General features: G+C 37.6%; 1 protein-coding gene across 8 annotated transcripts in view; it reads left to right on the forward strand.

Annotated features, from left to right (window-relative positions):
- LOC133518072 (H(+)/Cl(-) exchange transporter 3) overlaps positions 1-18513 on the forward strand; it is a 33988-nt gene extending 15475 nt beyond the window's left edge. For 5 of the 8 annotated variants that reach the window (XM_061851659.1, XM_061851646.1, XM_061851667.1 and 2 more), the window contains 14 exons: positions 1045-1074; positions 1784-1923; positions 2748-2951; positions 3128-3278; positions 5331-5489; positions 6417-6556; positions 6647-6829; positions 7004-7218; positions 7511-7719; positions 8029-8169; positions 10454-10664; positions 12395-12558; positions 13702-13930; positions 17155-18513. In XM_061851659.1, the coding sequence (XP_061707643.1) occupies positions 1045-1074; positions 1784-1923; positions 2748-2951; positions 3128-3278; positions 5331-5489; positions 6417-6556; positions 6647-6829; positions 7004-7218; positions 7511-7719; positions 8029-8169; positions 10454-10664; positions 12395-12558; positions 13702-13930; positions 17155-17245 (2267 nt within the window). In that variant the 3' untranslated portion in view covers positions 17246-18513. The remainder of the gene's footprint in view (positions 1-1044; positions 1075-1783; positions 1924-2747; positions 2952-3127; positions 3279-5330; positions 5490-6416; positions 6557-6646; positions 6830-7003; positions 7219-7510; positions 7720-8028; positions 8170-10453; positions 10665-12394; positions 12559-13701; positions 13931-17154) is intronic. The other 3 variants (XM_061851655.1, XM_061851675.1, XM_061851691.1) reach the window with 1 other exon arrangement.
- Positions 18514-26967: the final 8454 nt, after the last annotated feature.

Below are 26967 nucleotides of genomic sequence, written 5' to 3' on the forward strand. Positions count from 1 at the left end.
TTCAGGAGACGTGAGCAGGATCAAGCCTGCATATTCAGTAAATTATCAGCAACTGTTTCGTACCAGTATTTGTGAGATTAACGTTAATTTAATTTTTACTGTTCAAAAAAAAGAGTTTTATTTTATTTACGATATTTACGGTCACCCTCTTTGTTTTATCCATAATAAGTGACAAATTGAATGTCATCGGAGTGTGGTTACTTTTATAAAATCATATCTCACTCAAATGTGACATTTTATTTTCTTCATAATCAAACTGCTGTCATAACGGTTAAAGAGGTTTTATCTTTGTTAATTAAGTGTTGTAGGGTGTCCATGATTGTAGATAATCAAATTTGTCCTTAACAAAAAGTTAAATAACAGTTAAAAAGCGTGATTGTTTTACTTAAATATGATGGTGAACGATTCATTAGCATTTACTGATTGTTTAGACTTAGTCCAGCTCACGTCTCATGAATCACCCTGTATAATATGTCAATATATTTAATAATTTGTCAAATTTAGAATTAATGTCAATATTATCATCATAAATAAAATTAAAATTATAATAAGATATGTCAGTATAAAATAAATAAATAGATTCAGTATTAAATAATCGGCGTTCAAATGTCTTATTTGTTTTGGATTTTTGAATCTCACTCTCTATAGAATGGTAGGTCAAATCTTTTGCCGCCTTTTAAGTGGCTGTGCCAGAGTATATTTTACATCTAGTGTGACCTAGTACAGCACTATCATCGCCGCTATAATATATACTAATGGCAACACTAAAGTAGTGAAAATTAAAAAGTATACTTTGACGTTTGTTAGTTACGTCGACGTTTGCGTCGCGATTATGACTGTCACTTGCCTTCGTATATTATATTTTAAACAATATGATTATCATTTGTTTTTATCATGTTACGTGTAACTTATTATAAATTTAAGTTTATCTAATAGAAGGAACATTTTACAGGCATTTGAAGTTTTTTTCTTCAATTAACGCAGTTTATTTTTCGGTAACTCTCCCGATTTTCTTGCTTGTTAAACCTCGATATATTGTTCCAGGGGACGCAGTTATATTTTCTGGTATGCAGGGTAAGTAGTCCTTAATGATTATCTAATTTGAAGTAATTTTTTTGCTGGTTTTAGTTGCTGCAGATTCTTTTATTATGATAATTTGTTTGTCATTCCAAGAAACTTCATTATTAAGTTTTGTTGAAATATATAAGTGCTATTATAAATATTTATTCTGTATGATAAACTGATATGCTCTAGTCATTATGATCCCGCATCAAAAACTTATGGTAACTTACTTGTCGGTAACTTTCTCTAGGTCTGTATAGTCATGAGACCATAAGCTCATGTAGTTTTGCAATATTATTGTAATTTGTTTATTGGAAGATAATTTCACAATAATAAAGATTGTAAATTTTAACTGGAATTTTTATGAAATTTGACACTATTGATCAAATCAAATATAAAAAAAGAGTTAAAGTTGATATAATTTTGGGATGCATTCCGTTTCTATTTTTTAACTGCTGTGATGCCTGCTGCCATGACTCAATACTGCAATATAATTCATAAACACTTTAATATCAAATATAGACTCGGCTGTACCATCTTTGATGAACACAAAATGTATCACATTAAAAAAATGCTGTTTAGAAATAATGTTGCGTGGCTGACTTAAAATATTTTAGGTATCCTAATTATGCCACTGGAGTTATTCAAATTCTCTACTCATATATTTATCTTCAGATGGAGGATATCAAATAGATCAATTTTATAGTAATTGTTTCACTAGTAGGCGATGATGACATCCCTGGCATTGGTCAGTATGACGACTTCCACACGATCGACTGGCAGCGTGACATCGCACGTGACCGCATGCGCCACAGATACATAGTCAAGAAAAGGCAAGACTCAATATGGGACTTAATCAAAGTAAGTATTATCATTACATTATTTTGTAAATAAAAGTGCTTTCAAGTAAAAGACACCTTATTGTCAGTTGTCAATAAGCTCATGCTTTAAAATATTCATTTGGAAATTATCTTAATTGATAACTGATAATGTCATATCTTTTGAATGAAAATGTTAAAAATGTGTATAGATGTCCGCAGGACAGCTGATATGAATGATTTTACACACAGAGACATAAAGTGCTAATTGCAAAAGTTGCAAAACAGGTAGTGAATGAAAGACAGACTGTGTGTTAACACTTTAAGTGCCAAGCGCCCCCTTTCCAATACAAAATTAATCCACCTAGCGGCTTTTTGGTAGTGAATGTGTTCAGTGTACAATGTTTGAGCTAAAGAAACTAAGGGTCAACTTGGTGTAAAAAAATAACACTAGTTGTAAAATACTGCTGTTATTACATGACATGTTAAGAGTAGGTATGTGTGTGACCTCTGGTGCCGATATGTATACTGCAGGTTATTATTATGAAAATAACATCATGCAATACAGTATGTAAATTAACTAAAACCATTTACTCAAACCTGTAACTATTTAGGTTATACTGAGCAAATTTTATTATGGGGCCAACCCCGAAATCACGAAATAAAATTTGACTATGTCGTCCATTTCGGCTGGTCTCCCGTTAAAATTTTCTATGGGAGAGTAAATTATTTATTTTGCTGTAACGGGGTTGGCCCCATAATAAAAGTTGCTCAGTATGACCTAAATATTAACGGGTTTGAGTAAATGGTTTATTTAATTTACATACTGTATATAACAATAAAAGCTAAATGATAATCTGTTGGTAGGGCGCACACGACGCGTGGTCGGGCTGGGTGTGCGTGCTGCTTGTGGGCGTGTGCACGGGCGTGGTGGCCGGCGTCATCGACATCGGCGCCTCCTGGATGACAGACCTCAAGTTCGGCATCTGTCCGCAGGCCTTCTGGTTCAATCAAGAACAATGCTGTTGGTCTGACAATGAAACTACATTTGATCACGGAAATTGTTCACAGGTATAAACATGATAACTACATAGTAACTTAATTAAATAAAAACCATACTATTATAAAATTTCTGCACAACTTTTTCTGTCTGTTTCTTGCCTGTTTGTTTGATATATTTTATAACGTAACAAAACACATATTATCTATGGCATTATAAATATAATGTGTGACAATGTAACCTGCAGTGGGTGACATGGCCAGAACTGCTGGGAGGCTCCCGTGAAGGCCCGGGCGCCTACATCATCAGTTACCTGTTCTACATAGTGTGGTGCCTCATATTCGCGGCTCTTTCAGCGTCGCTTGTGCGCATGTTCGCGCCCTATGCCTGTGGCTCTGGTAGGTACTCTGTGTTATTAGGTGAGGGTCTAAAAGTGTTCTTACTAACTTTACATGCTAGTGACAGGTGATAGTGTAACTTTGACTAGGCTCTCTCGGTTGCGTCACTAGCATGTACCTGGGGTCTGTTTAATAATAATATAATAATAAATTTCTTTATTCAGATAACTAGGATCCATTGGGGTTAGGTATATAGTGACTTAAAATCTGTTGTTAATATTTTAAATGTTTAACGAGAACTATAAAAATTAAAATCCAACAAATAGGTAAAACGAATTGTATGTTTGTAGTTAATCATTTGATGCACTGATGGGCCATTCAAGTATGAGTCTGTAGTTACAATTGCATTGCTATACATTTTTAAATAAAGATTAGTATATATTCTGCGATTATTTATTGTTCATAATTCAAAATTCAAAATTTTATTCTTCAAGTAGGCCTCCAGGGCTCTTTTACAAGTTAATACAACATTTACAGTAACATCATAATATATAGTGACATGAAAAATATATAAAAACATTAATACAACAGGCAATACCTGGCCTACCTGAGTAAACATTACATTATAATAATCTCAAGATAAATAATTACTACAATACAAAAGACATGTATAGTCTCTATGGTTAAAAAAATACATTAAATCTGGAAATGTAAAAGGTCCCCAATGTCAGAATACTCATAAGATTTGGAGGTGTAAAGTCTCTCCAAGAGTCAAAATTAAAACATATAATAGAAGATTGAATTAACTACATCAAAATGAAAATTTATTTAGGGACCATAATTTTATATCCGCAACGCAGGCTTCGTCAGGTAAACGCAACTCATCAGCTACAGGCGTCGTCATAATACAATACAACGGTAAAATCTGCAATAGGCTTCGTCAACTTACTCTAAAAGTATACATAAAAAAAAAACCTACAAATATCGCCGCCAGCAGACAGTGTGCCCAGCAGGCGCATTTCCCCGTTAAATTGCGATGCTAATTCTTTGGGCAAAATACTGACAAGCCCTTTGGTCACCCGTGGCATCCACCAAACGCGACGCTAAACCCTTATAAAAACGCCGGGCGTTGGGCCCCCATGAGTGGACCCTAACGTTTCCACCCCAAAAGGCTCAAACACGTAGCCACTGCCGAGTGTACTGTGTTTGCGCCGTTTGCTATCCTCGGCCGTTGAAGCTGCATGACCAGCACCAGTGCTGGTGCCCGGTAAGTCGGACGCGGCAAGTGTCTACACACGTAGCGTCCCAAACCAAAGGCCGCCCCATACTCCAAGGCACCAGCGTCATGCCGTTGGGCCTGGCACCTTTACACTGACAAGAGCCCTTCGGATGACATCGTTTAAGCTGGCATGACGAGGAATCCGACCAGCACTAAACACACTAGTACACAGCAATAGATTGAATTAAAACATTTTTAGTATCTAGAAACATTGAAATTAATTGTGCACTTTCAATAATAATATTAAGTCATAATTTATTGTATTTTTCTAATGTATTCATTGTTGACATTTGATTTATAATTATAATTGACATTTTTTATTGATTTACTTTTACAATTTACATTTAGTTAAATGTAATACGATAGTGTGTAAGTATTTTGGACGTGTAATCACTTTGATCAATAAATATATGAATATGAATGAAATATTTTGGTACCTACCCATAGTTTATGCCTAGATTGTATTAATTAGTGAAGAGTTGTTGACCTAGTTGTAAGGCACGCGACTTTTAGACCGAAGGTTGCGGGTTAGAACCCCGACTCGTAACAATGAGTACTAATACTAATCAAAACGTAATTATGTTTGATTGATTTGTTCATTATTGCCTTATCCTCTATTACTTTTCCACCAATTTCAAGAATTTTGTAAATGGAGCATTTAATCTGACTAGGATTTACCGTAAAGATGTAACCAATCTTTTAACAAAGGAGAAGTATGACGTGGATGTATAATAAGTTATCATTGTGATATTCACTGAACGCGAGTTTTACTTACTATTATTCATTTTATATCTATTTTTACACATGTAATTGAAATATTGTAATATTTACAGGTATACCTGAAATTAAAACTATTCTCAGTGGTTTCATCATCAGAGGTTACCTCGGCAAGTGGACGCTAATCATAAAAGTCGTGGGCCTAATACTGTCAGTGTCTTCTGGATTAAGTCTCGGGAAGGAAGGGCCCATGGTACACATCGCGAGTTGCTTGGGTAAGTGTTGCCAGATTATTATTATCCCTACCACGGCTCTAATGCTCTGTATCACAAATGGAAATTAGCGCTTATCTCACTCGGGCTAAGGCTTTGCAGGATCCGCCAACTTTTCGGATCCGGATATTTCGGATATTAAAATTTGATCGAGCGGAATCGGAAAATACGGATCTGTTTAACAAAGGTTCTGTAATGATTCGGTCAAAGAAATATTATAAGTTTAACTCTCAATCTGATATGAAAATTACATTTAGTCCTTAGACAACAAATACCGGTTTGATAAAATTACACTAATTAAAAATCTTACTTGCTGTATCCTTAAAAATAGGTGTAAAATTGATGTATAAAGTGCTGAGAAAAAGTACTCATTAGTACTCACTCATTCAATCCGCATTAAAACGGGTTTTGAAACCATTATTCCAGTCAGGAAGTATCCAGGTTAAAGGTAAAAACTGTTACTGTTATCATTGTTTAGTTTGGGCAACACTCGTATTTACATGCGCTTGACGTGATGTATCAGCATGATTTGAATGAGTAAAATAAACATACCTACATAATAAATGTCATTTTAAAGAAGTTTCTTCCATAGGTCCATGACCATATTTAACGGATCCGTGAGATCCGAAATATCCGGATCCTATAAGAATTTGGATCCAGGTCTTATATTTGACAGATATCCGGATATTTCGGATGTCCGGATCTCAAACTCTACTCTGGCCATTCACCCGTTGGCCGGTTCCTTTGTAATAAACGATTGTCTGGGGAAAAGTGCGAGCACTTTATTTATCTCATTATTAACGATAATTCAGAATATTAAGAGACTTATTAAAAACGTTATTTTGTAAAATTATCCTTCACATTTTTGTAAGTTCGCGCTCGTTTGTAACCATTTTTGGACAGGAATTTTATTTACCTTATGTGTCTCAGGTAACATATTGTCATATTTATTCCCTAAATATGGCCGCAATGAGGCAAAGAAACGTGAGATCTTGTCCGCCGCCGCTGCAGCCGGCGTATCCGTCGCCTTCGGGGCGCCCATCGGTGGAGTGCTCTTCAGTTTAGAGGAGGTAACTTGACGCTTTATTCATATATTATTTCAAAACCAATCATTAGTTGATATTAAGTGTCAGCTTCCTAACGTATTTATTGTATTTCAGGTGTCATATTATTTCCCTCTGAAAACGCTGTGGCGCTCGTTCTTCTGCGCCCTAATAGCGGCTTTTATCCTGCGCTCGATCAACCCTTTCGGCAACGAACATTCTGTCCTCTTCTTTGTGGAGTACAATAAACCGTGGATATTCTTCGAGCTGATACCATTCGTTGGACTGGGGATTATAGGTGTAAGTAAATTAAGTCACCTTACCTTAAATACAACTTAAATAAAAGTGTTTATAGCACTGACTGTAGTGTTCCAAAAATATTGTTAATAGGTGTCACCAGGGCTGAAATGTTAATAAGATTATGGGAAAAAACACAGTAATTCCCTACTAATGTTCTACTTTTGTGTGGTGCAGGGCTGCATCGCGACGATATTCATAAAGGCGAACCTGTACTGGTGCCGCTACCGCAAGTACTCGAAGCTGGGCCAGTACCCGGTGACGGAGGTGCTGGTGGTGACGCTGGTGACGGCCGTGATCGCGTACCCCAACCGCTACACGCGCATGAACACCAGCCAGCTCATCTACCTGCTCTTCAACCAGTGCGGCATCTCCAACTCCGACCCGCTATGGTCAGTTTTAAATGTCTTCCTTTTTCTTAACATATTTTTTTATTTCGATTTGAACTCGACGAATTTATCTGTCCGCTTATTGTATCTAAAAGCTTTTTTCTTATTTGTTTTATATTTGTACTGTAGGCTCTCGTAGTAATAAACCCTTGCTATTATTCATCTTTTTCAAGATCCTCATGGCGTCCGTTGAGCGCAAAAGTTATGAGTAATTCAACGAAGAAAGTGAAACAATTCGTTAGGTTGAGAGACATGTTTACAAATTGCATTTGCATAAGTGTTCCGTTACTTGCAGCGACTACAATCGCAACTTCACTGACGTGAACTCTGCCATCGAGAAGGCGGCGGCGGGCCCGGGTGTGTACCAGGCCATCTGGCTGCTGTTCCTGGCGCTGGTGGTGAAGCTGGTCATGACGGTGTTCACCTTCGGCATCAAGGTGCCCTGCGGCCTGTTCATCCCCAGCCTCGCGCTCGGCGCCATCGCCGGCCGCATCGTCGGCATTGGTAAGCGGTTGACAAGCTTCATTCGCTTGCCAGAGTTGCCAGCATGACATTAGTATATTTATGTAATAAGTCTAGTAAACTGTCGTTTCTTTCTTCGCCGTATTTAGTTATTGTGCATTATGGGCGCTAAGAACTAATTATAGAGAGTAATATGTAAAGGAATTCTTTTTGACGGCAAAACAATGTTAAAAAATTACAAAAACATTGATTGACAATAAATATCCGTTCCGAAAGTGTCGTCAGAATACTCTGATTTCGCGTTTTATTTTATGTAATCTGTGTAGATGACTAGATATTTATATGTAACAGGCGTGGAGTACCTGGCGTACAAGTACTCGAAGATTTGGTTGTTCTCGGGCGAGTGCTCGACGGGCGACGACTGCATCACGCCGGGGCTGTACGCCATGGTGGGCGCCGCCGCCGTGCTCGGCGGTGTCACGAGGATGACAGGTGCGGAGCTTAACATCCATATTACGGACTCGTTTAACGCTCCCAACCATAGATGATAGGATCAACTAGATGTGCTATACGCGTGCGCCCGTGAGGGACAGAACATACGCAATGCGACAAACACGTTTTAACATTCCTGACAACATACCAAAAACAACCTACGTAATTTGGTCGGGTTATTTGTTGCCCACCATAAGCCATACTAAAATTTACGGTGCGATACGAGCATCTTGTTCGGTCATCTGCTGGCTCTACCATTTCATCTCTATACTTATTGTACCTCTATGCTCCCAACATTTAGCGACGACAGATAACTCAGATGAGTGTACAATATGGTAACAAACAATACAAACATACTACAAGGTTGGTTCAGTTGGTTGTCTAAGCTATGGTTGGCAAAAGGCGTGTACATGTACAACTGTACAGTCAATAGCAATGTGCGCATGCTATTCAAACTGACCTGTGTTAACAATGAAGATCATAGCTCTATTAGTTACAGGTTCTAGTTCGATACCGCTTTACACGACATTGTTTTACTAACGAAGTCTTTCATCTCCGAAAGTATGACCATGTTTCTGATTTCCGCCGCAAACTAAACTGGCTCCCGAGCCGCGAGTGTCGGTCGTCTAGAATACTTTGCATGCTTTATACCATCTTCTTTGATCCAGCTGCACCAGATAACCTTAAATCAAAGTTTCAATTTGTAACACCTCATCCCGGTTGCGACCTTCGTACCTCTCGGAGTTTTAAACTCTCTATTCCTCTTTACCGCACTGGTTTAATGTCCAACGCTAATTACGTAAATACTTTTCGGACGTACACCAACGTTGTTAGACAATATGACGGTTATAATTGGGTACAATATTTCAAATATATATATATATATATATATATATGGCTAGTTTAGTTTTAATTTTAGTACCTATATAAGATTGTATTTATTTGTAATTACATATTTTATAATGGAATATTTATAAATACCATATAAATATTTTGAATATAGTGGTAATCATGAAATAAGCTATATGTTTGTAGAATACTATGTATTTATGCATGTTTATTGATAATAGTAGTTAGAGAGTGACTTTTATCTCTCTGTAATGATTTTCTTTTCCATATCCATTGTAAGTTTCTGTTTGGCCCTGTTATGGTTGACTGATAGAAAATGCCTTAAGACATTAAGTCCGCCATTTGTACTGTTTTGTATTGTGCAATAATGGTTAAATTAATAAATAAATAAAAAACCGATTCATTTGGTGAAAGTTTTCATTTAGGTCTAATATAGACAGATTAGGGAAGGCAATCCCGCATGAGTAATAAAATCCCGGTATTTAGCGGGGTTGCCAGTCTCAGTCCCCCTAAATCTGTAGGTTTAAAACAAAGAGTAAACAACATTTAGAAATACATAGTACATTGTGTATTAAGGGCGTCAAACAAGAATTTACTAACGAGTATGAATTGAAGGCTTAATGAACACGAGTTCGTAATTCCTGTACCGTGGCACACACAATGTTTTTCAATTCAATCACACTTGTGAGGTGATAAGAGGGAAAAAAATTAACTTCTGCATACTTTCGGACACATCGCCTGCGGGTAAGTATATGATAAAAGTTCTTTATTTAACTTCTTAAAGAACAATTATTGGACATTACTGGTATAAAATACCCCTCATAGTAGTATAATTACTTTACACAACTTGCATTTTAGCACTCTGCGAATCTTCCGCCTTCAAAAAATACTTCTATCCAGCGTAAGTTTCCTAGAAGATACTGTTGCCAGTACTCTGAAAGACTTTATACACTGTCTCCGACATACTTAACAGTATTTTATTGGTAAACAAAACTTCAACTTCAACATTTATTCAGCAAAAAGGTTGTGGGCACGTCAACATGGAATATAATACAAGCAAAAAAAAGCACATCAACAAAAATATTTATTTATATAAAATAAATGTAATATTATAAAAAAACAAATATTACTCATTCCATAAGGTAGTATAAAATAGATACATTCGGGCGAAATTATATTTCGTGTCCATACCCCTCCACAGATGCATCTAGGCTCCGTGGCCAGTAGGCGCGCGTCCACGCACGTGTTACTTGTTAAGAACCAAGTCGCCACTCAATCCTGCGTAACCCACCGAAATTCCGCGGGATGCTTTATTTATGAGCGGGATTAATCCCGTAAATTGCATGCGGGAACCCGGTATTGCATTCCCCGAGACAGAACATAAATGTGAGCGTGAGCGTATAAGTTGTATAACATGTTGATTAAACGTGCGCAGTGTCACTGGTGGTGATAATGTTCGAGCTGACGGGCGGCGTGCGGTACATCGTACCGCTGATGGCTGCGGCCATGGCGTCCAAGTGGGTGGGCGACGCGCTCGGCAAGCAGGGCATCTACGACGCGCACATCGCGCTCAACGGCTACCCCTTTCTGGACAGCAAGGACGAGTTCCAGCATACCTCGCTCGCAGCTGACGTCATGCAGCCCAAGTAAGCTCACACACTTAAACATGAACACATCCAACATAGTGGATGTGCTACAACGGAAAAAAGCTACTTTGCTGCATACATATCTACATGGAGGATTTTTGGTACACAGGTGCTTCGGACCAAAACATTTAATTTTTCCACTAGTTCCTAAAAATCCCCCCTTAGGGGGGGGGGGGGGGGAGTAATGACGACAGCAAATTTTTATATGGGATTTGAAACTTTTTTTTTCAAAAACCTATCGTGTGGGTAATCAAATGAAATAGCATTATGAGACGATTCTAGAAATATACTACACTCTTACCTTTTAGCCACGTGTTTTCCAAAAATCTAAAAAACTTTTTCGAAACATGCCAAATTTGGGCTCCCCCAGGTGAAATGTGGCCCGGTGATTTTTTTCCAAAACACACTCCATACGTCTTGTCATATCCTCATATCAAACGTAAAATAAAGCAATTTGTAAAATAATAACTATACCTATTTTTTTAAGATATTTTTTTTTTTTTTGACCTATGTCTAAAGTTTGTGTTCTATGTGTAAACCGTGGAACATAGAAGACAATGATAATATTTTGTATTTGTCGCGTTTTTCAGGTTTAATTTCCAAAATATCGATCCTAGAAGAAAAATTGTGAGGACCAAACTTGTAGAAAATCAAATTTCCTACAATTTTTGTCCTCACGGTTTTACTGTAAAATCAAAAATGGCCGAGTTATTCAAGAAAAACCGTTTTTCGAATATACACAGGAACCTAATTCAATCTACTTTTTGAATTTACAGTCCCAGTGACCCCCCCGAGGGACCTACGAAAAAAAATCCTAGATCTGATTATTCACGGGTAGGGTCGGTTTTTTGGATATAATGACTGTACTATATAGGTAGAACAATAGGGCCTTAGGAGGTTAAATGGCCGTGTTTTTGATGTTTCCAAATCTCATAAGTCTTTATACGATTGTACATCATTAGTTCATACCTATTAGTTTATCCCTACTCTGAATGCTAAAGTATTGTAACGGGTATCGATTTAGCATGTTTTCGTTTCGTTATTAGTTTTTCACACTGTTCGGAAATGTGGCAATAGATGGTCTAAAACCAAGCTGGAAAGTCGGCAATAGCTGTAGCACCTGAACTGCCACTACTACAATATTTCATTGTTATCATCATCTGTCATTGATGATCATTGTTATCATCATCTGTCATTGGTGCGAAAGGTCTTTTTATGGCGCAACTTATTCCTTCAAAAATAAAATTAGGTTATTTATAGGACCAATTACTTGTTAAAAAAATAAACGTTAAAACCATTCAGATCACGCTTAAGGCGTTTTTAGCAAACACGCTTCTCAGTTTAGAGTCGGTTTGAAGCAAACAACAGAAAAACGCCGCTTAAGTGATAAAAAAAGTAAAAAAAGGCAGGATCGGAAAATACTGAATTGAATAGTGAAAATTGTGTTTGACTAAAAAATACAAGAAACACGTATCTACGCTATAAAAATGAGTTCTTCTAGTGAAGAAAATAGAAATGTTTTGGCAAAAATACATCAGTTCACGCCAATATAAATATTAATTTCTATTAAAGGACTTATAGTTCTGCAAATGTTTTCTTATATCTTCGCAGTAGTCGTGAAAATGCCTCGAGTAAATTCACTCATCCATCTTTGAGCGGTTTTCCAGCCTCTCTTACAATGTACTATATATAGTGTGATACAGCATGTAAATAAGTTGTTTGTGTTGCAGGCGCAACGAGTCGCTGTCGGTGATCACGCAGGACTCGATGACGGTGGACGACGTGGAGGCGCTGCTGAAGGAGACGGAGCACAACGGCTACCCCGTCGTGGTCTCCAAGGAGTCGCAGTACCTAGTCGGCTTCGTGCTGCGCAGGGATCTCAACCTCGCCATGGGTACTATCATACGATTTCCACAAACCCCATAATACATGTACAGTTAAGACTAGAGTTAGACCAAAGTAAATCTGCAGCGATTTTGATAGCCCAGACTGTAAAAGTGTTATTTTAAACGAAATCTTTTATGAATAGGCTATGGCGACTGCTTACCATCAGGCGGGCCGTATACATGTTTGCAACCGATGTAGTATTAAAAAAATATGACGTATAAATAACACTTGCGCAGAATGTACTATCAAAATCGTTGCAGAGTTATCTTCGTCTAACTTTATAAACATCGATGCGCCTAATTTACCATTACCGTCCTTATTGCGGTTTATTATTTTAATGTTAAAGCACAATAAATAAGTACTACCGTACAAAAATGACACATGTCGGCCATTTAGGGTTGTCAAAGTTTGACATTATCTTATCTTTGGTCATGCACGTATAGGGACGTTAATGCTATTGAAAACTTAAAATTGCACTGCGTTTTTGCTGCTACTCGTATTAAACAATTATGAAAATACAACAATTTCACGATGCCCAAAATACTGAACTAAGACGGTTCGTATCTACTTTAGTTCGCTAGATAGTTAGCTAGGTAGGTACTAATGGTGTTAATCTTAAATCTAAAATGCCGTTGATAATCATTTGTTCGAATCTGTATATTTTTCTTTATCTGTAAAAAAGAGAAGAAAGATTTTTTTAGATGTTTTTACAATGAAACGAGAAAATTTAACAGGTTTGCTAAGATTTACAAATAAGTTGGCATGTAGTTTTATTTAATTCCTTTTGAATGAGCGCCAGACATAAACCAAAAAAAATAACATATCAAGGACCGGCTCGGTTAAGTAAAAGATAATACGATGTATCTATTTATAGATTTTTTGCTAAGCCGTTTAATGAAATTTATAGTAAATATGGTGCACGCGTGCGGAAATGAGCACTTTCCGCGCATATGTCGAAACTTTAAAGAGCCATATGTACTGTAAAACGTTGTACGATACACGTGCGAAAAGGTTATTTGCAACTCGTGTCGGTTTTATCACCTTTAATTTAAAGAATTTATCACCACTCGTTGCGATTTCCAATTTTGTGCAGTTGTATCGTAGATAAGTATTGTGTACGAGTATATATGTGTATTATTTGTTGTAACAGCCAACGGCCGGCGCATGGTGGAGGGCATCACGGGCCAGTCGCTGGTGGTGTTCGCGGGCAGCGGGCCGCCGGCGGGCGCGGCAGCGGCCGGCCACGCGCCGCCGCCGCTCAGCCTGCATCGCATCCTCGACATGGCGCCCATCACCGTCACCGACCAGACGCCCATGGAGACCGTCGTCGACATGTTCCGCAAGCTCGGCCTGCGCCAGACGCTCGTCACGCACAATGGGTCAGTTGCTACCAATTAAGGCTTCCTTCACATTGCAATGCCCTGCAGGTGTTTTTGCAATATACGTCTTAACGAATAGGCGGGTTCACACAGATTTCAAACACCTATTCAAAGAAAATTCTACTGTTCTCTGGATTCTAGGCATTTATAAAGATATTCAAGATTAATAATGTAAGCGCATTAGTAAATTTTGACATAGAATGAACACTAGCACCTTTATTTTAGAGACGGATTGCTGGGTTTAACAGACCATCGAAGTGCCGGATTATCGAGAATTCACTGTACAATGAAGCATGGATTTATCACTGACGTATGCTCTCAGCGAAAACTGGCTATTCGTGTTTACACGAATGAAAATCTATCGTGTAAACACTCGGTTATACCTTTAATATCGAATACGTAAAAAACGTGCTGTACATTGCCGTGTGAACCTAGCCTAATAGTGCCCTCACACCCTGCCACCGCTACCACAGTACAAAAACAGTAGGTAATCTTTATAGAAATGTGCCGCTGCCGGCTTGAATGTCTGCATGCGCGCCGGGCGCCGTGTACGCGACAGTGTGGGCCGTACCGCGACTGTGATCGCGCGCACTCGAGTACGCTGCACTCCCGCTCGCATTTGCCTGCTCTTTCTTCTTCAGTCGGTCCCTCAATGCTGAGGATCGTGACATGTCCTTCTGTTGAAGACCAGATTCTTCCATAAGCTTCTATTCCTCGCCAAGCGCATGGCCTCGTGCAGTTTTAATTGCACAGGTGCAGTGATTTGAGCACACCATTTAGTAGGGGGACGGCCCTGAGGTCTGGTGCCTTCAACTTTGCCCGTCATAATAACTCTCTCTAGGCTATACGGGGAGCGGCGTGAGAGATGTCCGAAGTATATGAGAGTCAGGTCCTAGCATATTGTTGCCAACCGGCGTTTTATGCATAGCTCTTCCAATATGGACTTATTAGTACTCATAGCTGTCCAAGGTATCCGTAAAAGCCGGCGCCAACACCACATCTCAAACACGTTGATACACTTGATCAAATCTGCTCGTTTAGTCCATGTCTCACAACCATAGAGAAAGATTGGGAACACCAGAGAACGCACAAGTCTAACCTTCGTCTGTTTTAATATACCTCGATCTTTCCAGATCTTGTCTAACCGAGCCATGGCTCCCTTTGCTATTTAAATCCTCCGGATAATTTCCCCATCACAGCCTGCTCTTTACCGGCCTTTATTTATGAATTGATAGAACATTTCATTATATTATATAAATAGAAACCTAGTGCTACTCATAATACGCCAATAATATTTAACTAAAAATAAAAGTGACAACCCTAAGCGCCAATGCAAGAGTAGGCAAGTAACTTCCCGAGCGGCCTTAGATTCACTACTGTTCTTAGTGTACTGTGCCGCTACCTCGTAAACATTGCCATACCCTCTACTCGGCGAAGGCCCGATGGTACATATCAAAGAGCATATAATCACTACGTTTTAAGAGACGGGATTTCCATACTAGCGAGTGGAATCAGTTTGTTTCGCAAATCATTACCAAAATGTACGACAAAGAACTGTCAAAGAACCATAGTACCAACATAAGTGATTTAAATAGTGTAGTACGCTACACGCTTACGATTCTTATCGATATCGATAAAATGGGGAGAGTTGAAACATAGGCTCCTGTCTACAAATTTTGTACTCGAAATCAGGTTAGCATCGAGTCCACATTTAAGTTGTATGTTATATAGTGGATAGTTCTTAATTGGACTACTATCTGGTCGGGCTTAATGTGGACCCGAATTATTTTAATACAGTTTTTAAGTCGTGTTTTTTTATTTTATTAAATGCTTGATTTTCATAATGATGTGCACATACATGTTTGAATAAATGTAACTTTTCTATGGAAAGATGTATCAGGTCTTCGTTCCCAACAAATTTGGCCCACTGCCTGCATCTGAAAACATACAGCCTTGGAAAAACATGACTTTATCTACAGTTTATATTCCATGTGTTTGCTAATGAGATGATCAACTGATTATTTCGCGCTAATATGCATCTATAAATCATGTTTTTCGGCATCCAGTTATCAACAACCCTTTATCAATGCTTTAACTTTTTATGTATTTATATGTCTGTTAATCATGAGAACGGGTCTGGCCTTGTTGGCAGCGACCCTGCCTATGAAGCCGATGGTCCCAGGTTCAAATCCTGGAACGGGCATTTATTAGTGTGATGAGTATGAATATTTGTTCCTGAGACATGGGTATTTTCTATGTATTTATAAATACTGATAAATTAGGTCTATGTACATATATATATACATTATTACACAAACTGACTTAGTACTAAAGTATGAATGACATGTGTTGTGGGTATATATATATATATATTGTTGTCTAAGTACCCACAACACATGCCATTCATACTTTAGTACTAAGTCAGTTTGTGTAATAATGTCCTATAATATTTCTTTGTTTATCATAAAAACAGAGATTAATTTTCTTACATTTTAGGTTAATATATTAAATAATCACTAGATAAAAAAAATATGTTAACTAATGACCATTAATGCATAAGTAATAGATAATTTATGCATTATTAATCTTCGACGAATTAATTATGGTCATATTGCTTGCTAGTTCTAAGGAAATTTCACATATTTAATTTAATTATTTACACTGATATACAAATAAAACTACAGTTATCGATAGTTATAGTACATCCCTAGTTCACAACGAAAAATAATGTAAAATATCTAATTTTCGATGTGTTTATAGCCTGCTGACCCAAAATAAGGTCAAAAGTATCTAAAGCAATACTTACCAGTCTTCATCCAAGGGAAATTTCGCCATAAATCCCTTTTTTCGTGATTTTCTCGAGTGGCTCGCTTGCCACATATTTCACACTTAGTAAACCGTTTTCTCGCTGGCATTGTAACAAACTCGCTCTTTACTCTGATCACGGTTGACTATTTTCGATTTTTTCACTAAATAATAAAGAAATTACACGAAATACCCGAACAAAACATTGAAGCCTTCAAAACAAACAAAGCAATTAGGCTGACAGTAGACTTGATGTAAACTTGACAGAATAAATAGCACTGACGTTTTCTTTTTCTTCGTTGGCAATGATTTGCGAAACAAATTCCATACAAAACTATTTTCTTCCTAGTTGCGTCAGCCTGGTACATATTATAGTTTATTCAATTGCGCACATTGAAATAATTTGCAATTCGTTACAGGCGGTTGCTGGGCGTAATTACGAAGAAGGACGTCCTGCGCCATGTGAAACAGATGGACAACGAAGATCCTAATTCTGTTTTATTCAATTGATTAAACGAAACAGTATAAACCGACACGCCAACAGCGTATGACCTGCAAGCATAACCCACGTATTAAAAGTTAGGTTAGTGTTGTTGATATTCAATTTTCATTAGATAACTGTAACTGGTTCAACTAGTATTGTTCAACGATGAATATAAAAATAAGGTAATGCCTCACATAGCCGGAAGGAAGAGAAAATTGATTCGACCCAATTTGAAATCATAATTTTATGTGATGAGTGATACTAATATCTTTGTGCTATGGTGGCGCTCGCCTAGGCGGTTCAGGATGCATGAAAATTTGAGTCTACAAGAGTTAAAATTGTTGCCGCACCGAGCGTAATCATCGTTTTTTACCTTTTTAGGTATAGTTTGTATTATTTATAACACAATTTCTAGATGACATTATTTATACAAAATGATTTGAATATTTAATTTTATCTCAATTGGGCCATCGTAGGCGTTGTTGGATGTACATGCGCATTATTTGAAGTAACAGCGTTTATTTATTTTTTGAATGGGCAAGCTATATAGATATAAACCTCTGTATGGAGACAACCTTTGAGAAAGCCGACTGGCATTTTTTAACATGGTATGAAACTCCTTTTACATCTTTGTATTATATAATTATTATTTTATTGTTGTCTCTAGTTGTAGGAGTAGTAAATTTAAATAATTATATTAATGTGTTAAGTCAAACATTTTATTTAATAGAACAATTAATATTTTGTACATTTAGTGCAATCAAAGTGTGCATATAATTTGCTGATGTAATTAATATTTTCATAATGATATTTTAGTTCAGAAATCATATGCGTTACATGCAAACCTCATTAAGGTATAGCATGCATCAAGGTATAGAAAGTTGAACTTGAAAAACTGCGGAAATTTATCAAAATGAGATCCCTCTGTTCGCTGTCTTGGCTTGAATAATGTTCCTTTGATAAAGAAGGTATGCGTGATATTTATTGGTAGGTTTTAGATACCAATCAATGGTATTTTTTTTTATATTTAGCTCTGGACATTGAGCAATTTGCAATATTAACGCAAAATCATGTTATTACAATTTTTAGTTGTCTAATGGATTTTAATAATCAATTAAGGAGATTTGAATCATTTTTATTCTTATATCTTGACTTTTCATTTGTATGATTTCAGAATAAGTTCTCATAATCATTCAAGAAATTGTACATAATGAATCATTGTTAATATTTATGAGTATAGTAGTTGACATATGAAATAATAATTAATTTTAATAAATAATCTTGATAATGTAAATTTTTGTAAACTTCTTTTATTTTACTAGCAAACCTAATTAATGTTACAATAACATTACATTTATTGTAGACATATTGCATACTAATTAGTGGAGATGCCACAAATATTTGGTCACTTTTCGGTATCCGGCCTATTCGGCCACAATTTCACTATTCGGCCGAATGCGAATAGTAGCATAGTATTCAGTCGGGTACCGCGGTAAACGATGGGTAAAAAAGTAACAATCCACAAGTAATAAATACCGTAAGTGCTTAGAGGCACGTCTACACTGGCCATATTGAGCGTGAGGAAATTGCCTCGTGCGTATGCTCGCTCTGTGTGGACCCGGGTAATTATTAAGATCAGTATAATCTTTTAGACTACCTTTATATTCTTAGATAGTACAAAAACATGAGAAAATAATACAAAATAAAATACACACATGACTTAAACTAACGCACTGCGTGCAGAATAGGCGCAATTTCTATCAAGGACTGTCTACAGCGAGAAACAAGTTGCAACAAGGGCTTGCAATTCGATTATTCGACCTGTTTTCATATTCGAATATTCGGCCGCTCAGTTTTCGAATATTCGTATATTTTTATTACTCGAAAAATCTATTTCATCCGCTATAGTAACAGTTTCTGTGTGTTTTGCCGGGTATTTTTTACAGTGAATGAGGAACGGTAGGTATCTAAATGCGGAAGGAAATAATATTTTCATTGTATTCTTCTCGATAGGCTTCGTGAAATTACAGATAAACCTAACTCGATTTCAACGCAAATAAAATCAAAAATTGTTATTTTTATTGTGCGGCTAATGCTTTTTGTAGGACTGTGGGTACAGAGCAGCGTTACGTACGTTTTAAGTTAAAAGGTCATTCTGTTTATTCAGTAGGGTTACTACAAGCATAAACGCACCTGCCCGACTAATTTAATCATGCACCTTCAGGTGACGAATAATCTACCCAGTAGTCAGCCCACTTTTTCCCTTTAATATTCCAATATTATAATAGCCGACCATCAGGAATCAAAACTTGCCAAAACAAATAAAGCTAAAAAAAATTCAATATACATAGACACATACAGTTCATACAATCACGCCTATTTTCCGGAGGGGTAGGCAGAGACCACGGATTTTCACTTGCTACTGTTTAGGGTGTCTAGACCTGGCCTTTCTTCAAGATTTCCCCGATTTGATCAGAGAAAGTCTGCCGAGGTCTACCCCTTCCAGCTCCGTCTTCTACTTCTCCATTATACACTCTCTTTATTATTCTTTCACTCATTTTTTCCACGTGTCGAATGGTTTGAGATGGTATCTCGACATACCTTTTTCAAGTCTTGTCACTACATCTTCGTTCACTCAGCTCTTTTTCTTTTGTAATCTCACACTACACACACTTCTAAACGCTCTCGTTTCCACTGCATCCCCGTGGCTCTGATGCCTCTTCTGCTATACCTAACTTTCGCTACCATACATAAGTGCGGGCACCAACACCCCTCTATGCACAGACAACCGTGCTTTTTGTGACACCTTCTGGCTGCTCATAAAAGCGTTAAGTGCCCCATCCACACAGCACGATAAATTTCCAGCATTTACTCCCTTTAAATGTCTTTATCGTGCTTACCGTCTCTAGTAAACAAAGTTCCCAGGTACACAAGCTATTTCACTTGTTCCACTCTTTCTTGACCAATAAAAAATTTCACAGTTTGTCATATTTTCCCCCTTTCCAAATACCATTACTTTGGTCTTGCTTACATTTATTTCATTCCTTTCCTTTCAAAAGACCCATGCATTCTAGTTACCATCTCCTGCAACTCTTCACCCGATGATGCTAGCAATACCAGGTTATGTAAAGAAAACATCTGTCAAGTAACACACTCATTCTCAACCCACATTCATCATTTCTCAAATGATGCAATGCAATAAACTACTGTCCATGAGTAGATTAAACAGCCACGGTGACGCTACACATCCTTGCCTGACACTCTTTTCAATGCTAAGACACTCGGTGTACTATCCGTTTAATCTCACACAACCACTGGAATAGAGCGGAACAAAATACAATTGAATGAAAGGCTTTATTATAGGCAACTGAGTAGGTATTCTGCCAAGCCACTATTCGTTGCATATCTACTAATTAGACATAACGTGCAAAGCAGAGTGTACGTGTAGCCTACTTAATGCAGTATTTCTAACTTATGTTTGTATTTGGTGTAGCAACAGAAAACATGTACGTGGCATTTTTACATTTAATTCTAGCAGGTCTGGAGCCACCACTTATATCTCAACAGGCCACACAAAATGATCGGCCTCTCTAAGAAATAAGCGCGGAAAGCAGCTCTGTATGCATAGATGTGCCTCGCCCGAGGCAACGCACACATACACTTAGGAGCAAAACTGTCCCAATAGTAGCATATTAGTAGAATGTGGAGAAGTTGATGTCGATCAAGGGGAAGAGCACATGATTAATACATAACAGTACTCATTGAAAATTTCTACAAATCCGCCTAACATATGATGTACTTGACATTTACGGATATTTTGTAATTTCGAATCGAAAAGTAGAAAAAAAACACATTTTTATTTTTTCCAATATTTTTATTTCCTCCTATGGAAACTCCAAATAAGGAAACATAAATAATTAAGAAATTCTGCCACTATAAAATCATCATGAAATGGTTTTAATGGGCATATTTTTGAAGTTACTTTTAGGTGCCTTATAGTTCGGTGCACAAGTGTACCATTAAAAAAAGCGCCATAGTAAGTGTATGTTAGTTTAATGTTAAAGACGACTGTTATTCTGCCATAACTAGAAAACTATGTTAACGATTTAAACAGTTGATACCTCATTTTAGACTAAATTAGGCTAAATTTCTTAATTATGTATGGTTTCATAGGAGGAACTAGAAATATTGAAAAAAAAAAGGATATGTTTTTTTCTACTTTTCGATTCGAAATTACTAAATAACCGTAAATGCCAAGTACATCATATGTTAGGCGGATTTGTAGAAAATTTCAAGGAGTACATAATAGTTAATACATAACAGTACTCCTTGAAATTTTTTTTTTGGGCACATGCCCCTCCCCTTGATCGACATCAACTTCTCCACATTCTACTAATATGCTACTATTGGGACAGTTTTGCTCCTAAGTGCATTATGTCTGTAAATAAATTATGTCATCGACGTATTTAACATATTGCATGCATGTACTGAACTCGTAGGTATAAGTTACTGTGTCAATGTAATTTAATAGCAAATTCAAAAACAAATTACGATCGAACGTAACCCGATATATATTTAAATTAAAGTAGAAATGTGGTTTGTACTGCCCTGCCGACTTAAATAAAAAACGTCGCAAAAAGAAAAGTTATAAAACCGTGATTAGTAGATAAAAAGTAGGTCTGATAATATTGATGATTTTCCTGAGGTAGGTTAGCAAGAATCGGTGAAATTACCTTGTATAGAGGTATTTACCCCTTAGACGACGCCATTTTAATTTATTTTTGGTTGAATGGTGACTGATGGAGGTATTAATTTGGATTTGGAGGTTAAAATTTCTCGGTTTCGGATGATATAAAGTCGAATTCTGCATTAAACGACGTTCATTTTAGAATAGTTTCTACTTTGTTACGAATTTCTAAGTTATATTACATGTCATGGGCTTACAGCTAATTTCATTTAATATTCTACTTGTAAATACATTACTGAATAAAGCAATACGTGTTCCACGTAAGTTAACAAAGCGGAAACAATTTGGAAGCTGCAGTTGTTTAAACAAGAAACCATAATCTCTACAATGCAAAATAACTGTTATTTATATTTATTGAGGAACAAATAATTGTAAAGAATTAATGCAAATAAAATGCTACCTAGTTGGTTACTAAGTTCAATTACTCGATTTGCAATCTCTTTATTTCCGTTAAAACAAATGCTACCGAAAAAATAAAAAAAATGACATAATATGGTGGATTTGTGAGCTATAATTATATACCACACATAACGCTTATCTCGTCGTCTCTATAATGAAATGGGGCCTAAAAGAGAATCGTATCGCAGTAATTGCGTTGCACAAATGTGGGCACCCGCCAAACAAACCTTTGAAGTTACTTGAAAACCTAAAAATCAACAAAATTTGTTTATCGCACAATTAATAGATACAATAGTACTCAGGGCTTCGATGACCGCAAGAGGTCTGGAAGACCACGCACCGTTCGGACCCCAGCTCTAATAAAGGCAGTGAAGGCGAGAATTGCAAGAAACCCCGTCCGGAAGCAAAAGTTGTTGGCAATACAGATGTCTGTGAAGAGAAGCTCATAAGTCATAAGTCATTTATTCATAAAGTTAATTTACACGTTATAAAAAATGGAACATATTTAAATATGCCGTTAACAAATAAACAAAATTAAAGATACATATAATATCACATTCTTTCTAATAATATAAAAATAAGAATTACTTGACATCCTTTTTGTGAACATTTAGGTATTCATCATAATCATAAAACGGGTGCTCAATAAGCCAGCGTTTGAGGCGGCATTTAAAACTGCCCAAGCTCTGGGCGCTGGTGATGCTGTCGGGCAGGTTGTTGTACACGGCGGGCCCCATGATGTGGGTGAGCTTGGCGGACTTGGCCATTTTACAGTCCACGCCGACGAGCTTGTGGGCGTTACGTGTGTTGTACTTGTGTACCATGCTATGCGTTTTATAGGCTGTTAGGTTTGACCTCACATACACAGCCACCTGCAAGATGACTATTGCTGGTAAAGTCAGTATCCCCAGTTTTTTAAAATACGATCGTGCAGGGGTGTTGTGCGGGACCCGCGCGATTATCCTAACCGCGCGCTTCTGGAGACGGAATATCCTTTTCCACTCGGCACAGCGTCCCCATAGCTCCGCACCGTACCTACTGGATCAGTGAGTGCACCGTGGCAAAATAACACGAGCGCGCGACCTCATCCGACACCAGATTAGTTACTCGTCCCAATGCAAAGCACGCGCTGCCGATTCTTCCGCTGAGTCTGTTAATATGAGAGAGTAACTTTAGAGAGGTGTCAATTTCGAACCCTAGGAAACCGGTGCTACTTAATTGGTCTAGAGCAGTCCCATTTACAGATACAGCAAGCGTTGTTGTGCTGCGGCCTGATAGATTGAAGACTAGGTAGTGGGTCTTCTTAAGGTTTAGCGCTAGACCATTGGCATTAAACCACTGTGCAAGCTGCGCCGTGGTTTCATTAAATTTTTCTTCGATGGTGTCCACCGATTGCGCTGTGACGTTTGCAGCAACATCATCGGCATACATGAGGATTTCAGCAGCCTGTATTGCATGTGGCAGATCGTTCAGCAACAGAGAGAATAATATGTTAGAAACCGATGAGCCCTGAGCTACACCCATGGTAGTTTCAAGTGGGTCTGATCTAGCCTTTCCACCGTCTCCGACTACGATTTGAGACCTATATTGCAGAAGGTTCTTGAACAAGGACAGTGTCGGACAATCGATCCCATAGTGCCTTAGCTTGCTGGTAAGGACTGCATGGTCTGCGACGTCAAAAGCACAAAACAGCAACCTGCTGCTTCCTCTCTCTGGCGTCTACTACACATCACGGGTCAGTGAGGTTGTGCAGCGACCCGCACGATAGGCGTGTTGTCTGTTGGATAAGGCGTTCGTGGATTCCAGGAAACTCGTCAACCGGCGGCTGAGACCGTTTTCAAACACCTTTGCCACTGCGGGGATAATAGCAACGGGTCTGTATGCATCCATATCCCCCCTTTTACCCTTGACTTTAAAGATTGGAGCTATTTCCCTTATGCTCACACACACACACACACACACTTATTAGCTCCCTAAAAAAAGTTATCAATGAAGACCTTGGACTACACGCTTACCGCAGACAAAACGGTCATTTGCTTAATGGGCGATTAAAGACTATGAGGCTAGAGAGAAGTCGCGTGCTATTGAAGCGGTACGCACAAAACGGCCACCGAAAAATACTATTTACAGATGAACAAAAAATTACCATTGAAGAATGTTGTAACCGCCAGAATGACAGAGTGTATGCAAAAAACAGTCAAGAGGCGATTGCGGCTATTCCGAGAGTGCAACGAGGCCATCATCCCTCTTATGTGATGATTCGGCTGGGTGTGATGAATCAGGGCTAATATAGGTTCATTTCTGTGAAAAAGGTGTGAAAACTGGGGCCCAAAGTTTACCAGGAAACCGTTCTCGAACCAATAGTGAAGCCCTTAAGCCACACCCTATTTCAAAATCAGCCATGGGTCTTTCAACAAGACTCAGCTCCTGCACATAAGGCAAAAACAACTCAAGCCTGGTTTCGAAGGAACAAAATTGAGTTTATTGCCCACGAAGACTGGCTGTCGTCAAGCCCGGACCTTAACCCCCTGGATTATGCCATATGGAGGGTTATTGAGGAGAAAGCCTGTGCTAAACCCCACACAAATCTTGACTCCCTCAAGCGGACCATAGTTAAGACAGTGACGGAATTAGACATGACAATCATGCGTGCCGCTATTGATGACTGGCCTCGTCGTTTGAGGGCCTGTGTCAAGGAAAGAGGAGGCCATTTTTAATGATATTTTCATATTATGTAAGATTTTGTGTACTTTATTTTAATATATAGTTTATTCAACTTTCGTTCGTATATTTTATGTAGATAAAGATTATTGCAGTAACATAATTTAGTAACCAACTAGGTACAGTATTGCTTCTTCCTAATCCTAAGCACTGCTGCAATATTGTGTTGTATTGTTTTGAACGAGCATATTTATAACTTGAGAACTCTTGCTAACCAAACAACAACCATAGCCCAGTGTTTGTAATACTTATACACAATCTTTTATCTGCTAACTCACGTGTTAATCATAAGTGTTTGAGTGTTATTCTTATTATATTACGAATGAATTATCTATCGATGTATTTTTATATAAAAATGGACTGAGAATTTAAAATTAAAGTGTGTTATTTGTAAATAAACATTTCTAACTTGTAGATTATTTCTGCGATGCGTTTATGTGCAATGCCATTTTTTATATTGGAGTTTACACCATTGTTGGGAAATATGTTAAAATCATTATGATTGTACGTCTACTTTCTACGACTCTAATTCACGAAAAATGAAATTTTAACTAATTACATTAGAGCGCGGATGTACACCTAAAGCGGATAGAAGCACAGTTCATTTTTATCAATATATTGAACCATATTAGGTACTGAATAAGATATATTATGTGTGTGATCACAGGAGACTATCAAACCTAAAAACTGCATCTCACAAAGTTACCTATTATATTATATTATATTAAATTAAAAATCACGGCGACATTGCCAAAAGATGTCGTTACTCCCGTAATCAAAGATGTAAAGTTTGTGTTCACTTTCAGTCACACTTTCTGGTCGTAGATTACAGACAGTCCTCTGTATAGTGTGTATATACGTTCGCGCTCACGAGACAAGTGGGTCGTTGTTAACGCAGCGGAAGTGTATCTGTATTGACATGTCAATTTGCAGTGACCAAGTAAATCTCACTAAATTCGTGTTTAGTTTCTGTCTAGAATGTATTGTAGAATTTCAGATGAATGAATTAAATATATATATATAAATGAGCAAAAATGAGCCCTGTATTATTTGAACATATCTTTTCCAAGTTCGACAACTTGTAAGGACCATATCGTTAATTATGTAACCAAGTTAGTGATACTCAGATAAAGACAATTATTTTTGCTGTCTGTTGGCTGTGTAGTTATTATTAGGTTATTATGTGGCTTCCATCCGAGAAGGGTACTTATGCACACGAAGCAAAGTTATCATTGTAGGTACCTACTACCATGGACTACCTAAAGACTAACATGGACGATGAAACGCATGTCAAACTTGACTACAAATCCATAACAAATCCCTACCTGGACCGCAATTTTATATCGTAATGAGATGTAAAAATATTTAAACTGCTGGTTAGGCAAGCTATTTATCAATATAGTATATAAGCGTCCGTTTTTCGAAAACAGCAACGTAACTTAACTTCTGATGTTTACTAGGAGGAAAGGTTTCAAAAGAGAGTCCTTGCCAATCATTTGAAAACACAGTAGTCTGCTATGATTTATTATTATTGTTGGGGTGTTGCGGGCCTTTGACTGCCACGTCGACCAAGCAGTGATCTATTGTGACGGTCCTTTAAAGTTCATTACCTACTAATGCTCGTGGAATCCAGGAAGTTCCATATTCTTTGGGCCGTAATGTTCTGTACCTGTAGTTCTTATTTACATTAGGTGTCCAGAACAGAGAAAGTGCATTGCAGTCTCCTCGGACTCCGGTAGAACCTGCATGTCGCGTCTTGATTTTTTCCAATTTGAAACATGTGTTTGTTCAACTTACAGTGTTCAGTCAATATTCTAGTCACGGTTTTGTGTCTTTTGAGCCCTAAAATCTCCTTAGCAGTTTTGCTGTTGAACTCTTTCA

This window comes from Cydia pomonella, chromosome 1 (assembly GCF_033807575.1).
Source record: "Cydia pomonella isolate Wapato2018A chromosome 1, ilCydPomo1, whole genome shotgun sequence".
Taxonomy (NCBI): Eukaryota; Metazoa; Arthropoda; class Insecta; order Lepidoptera; family Tortricidae; genus Cydia; species Cydia pomonella.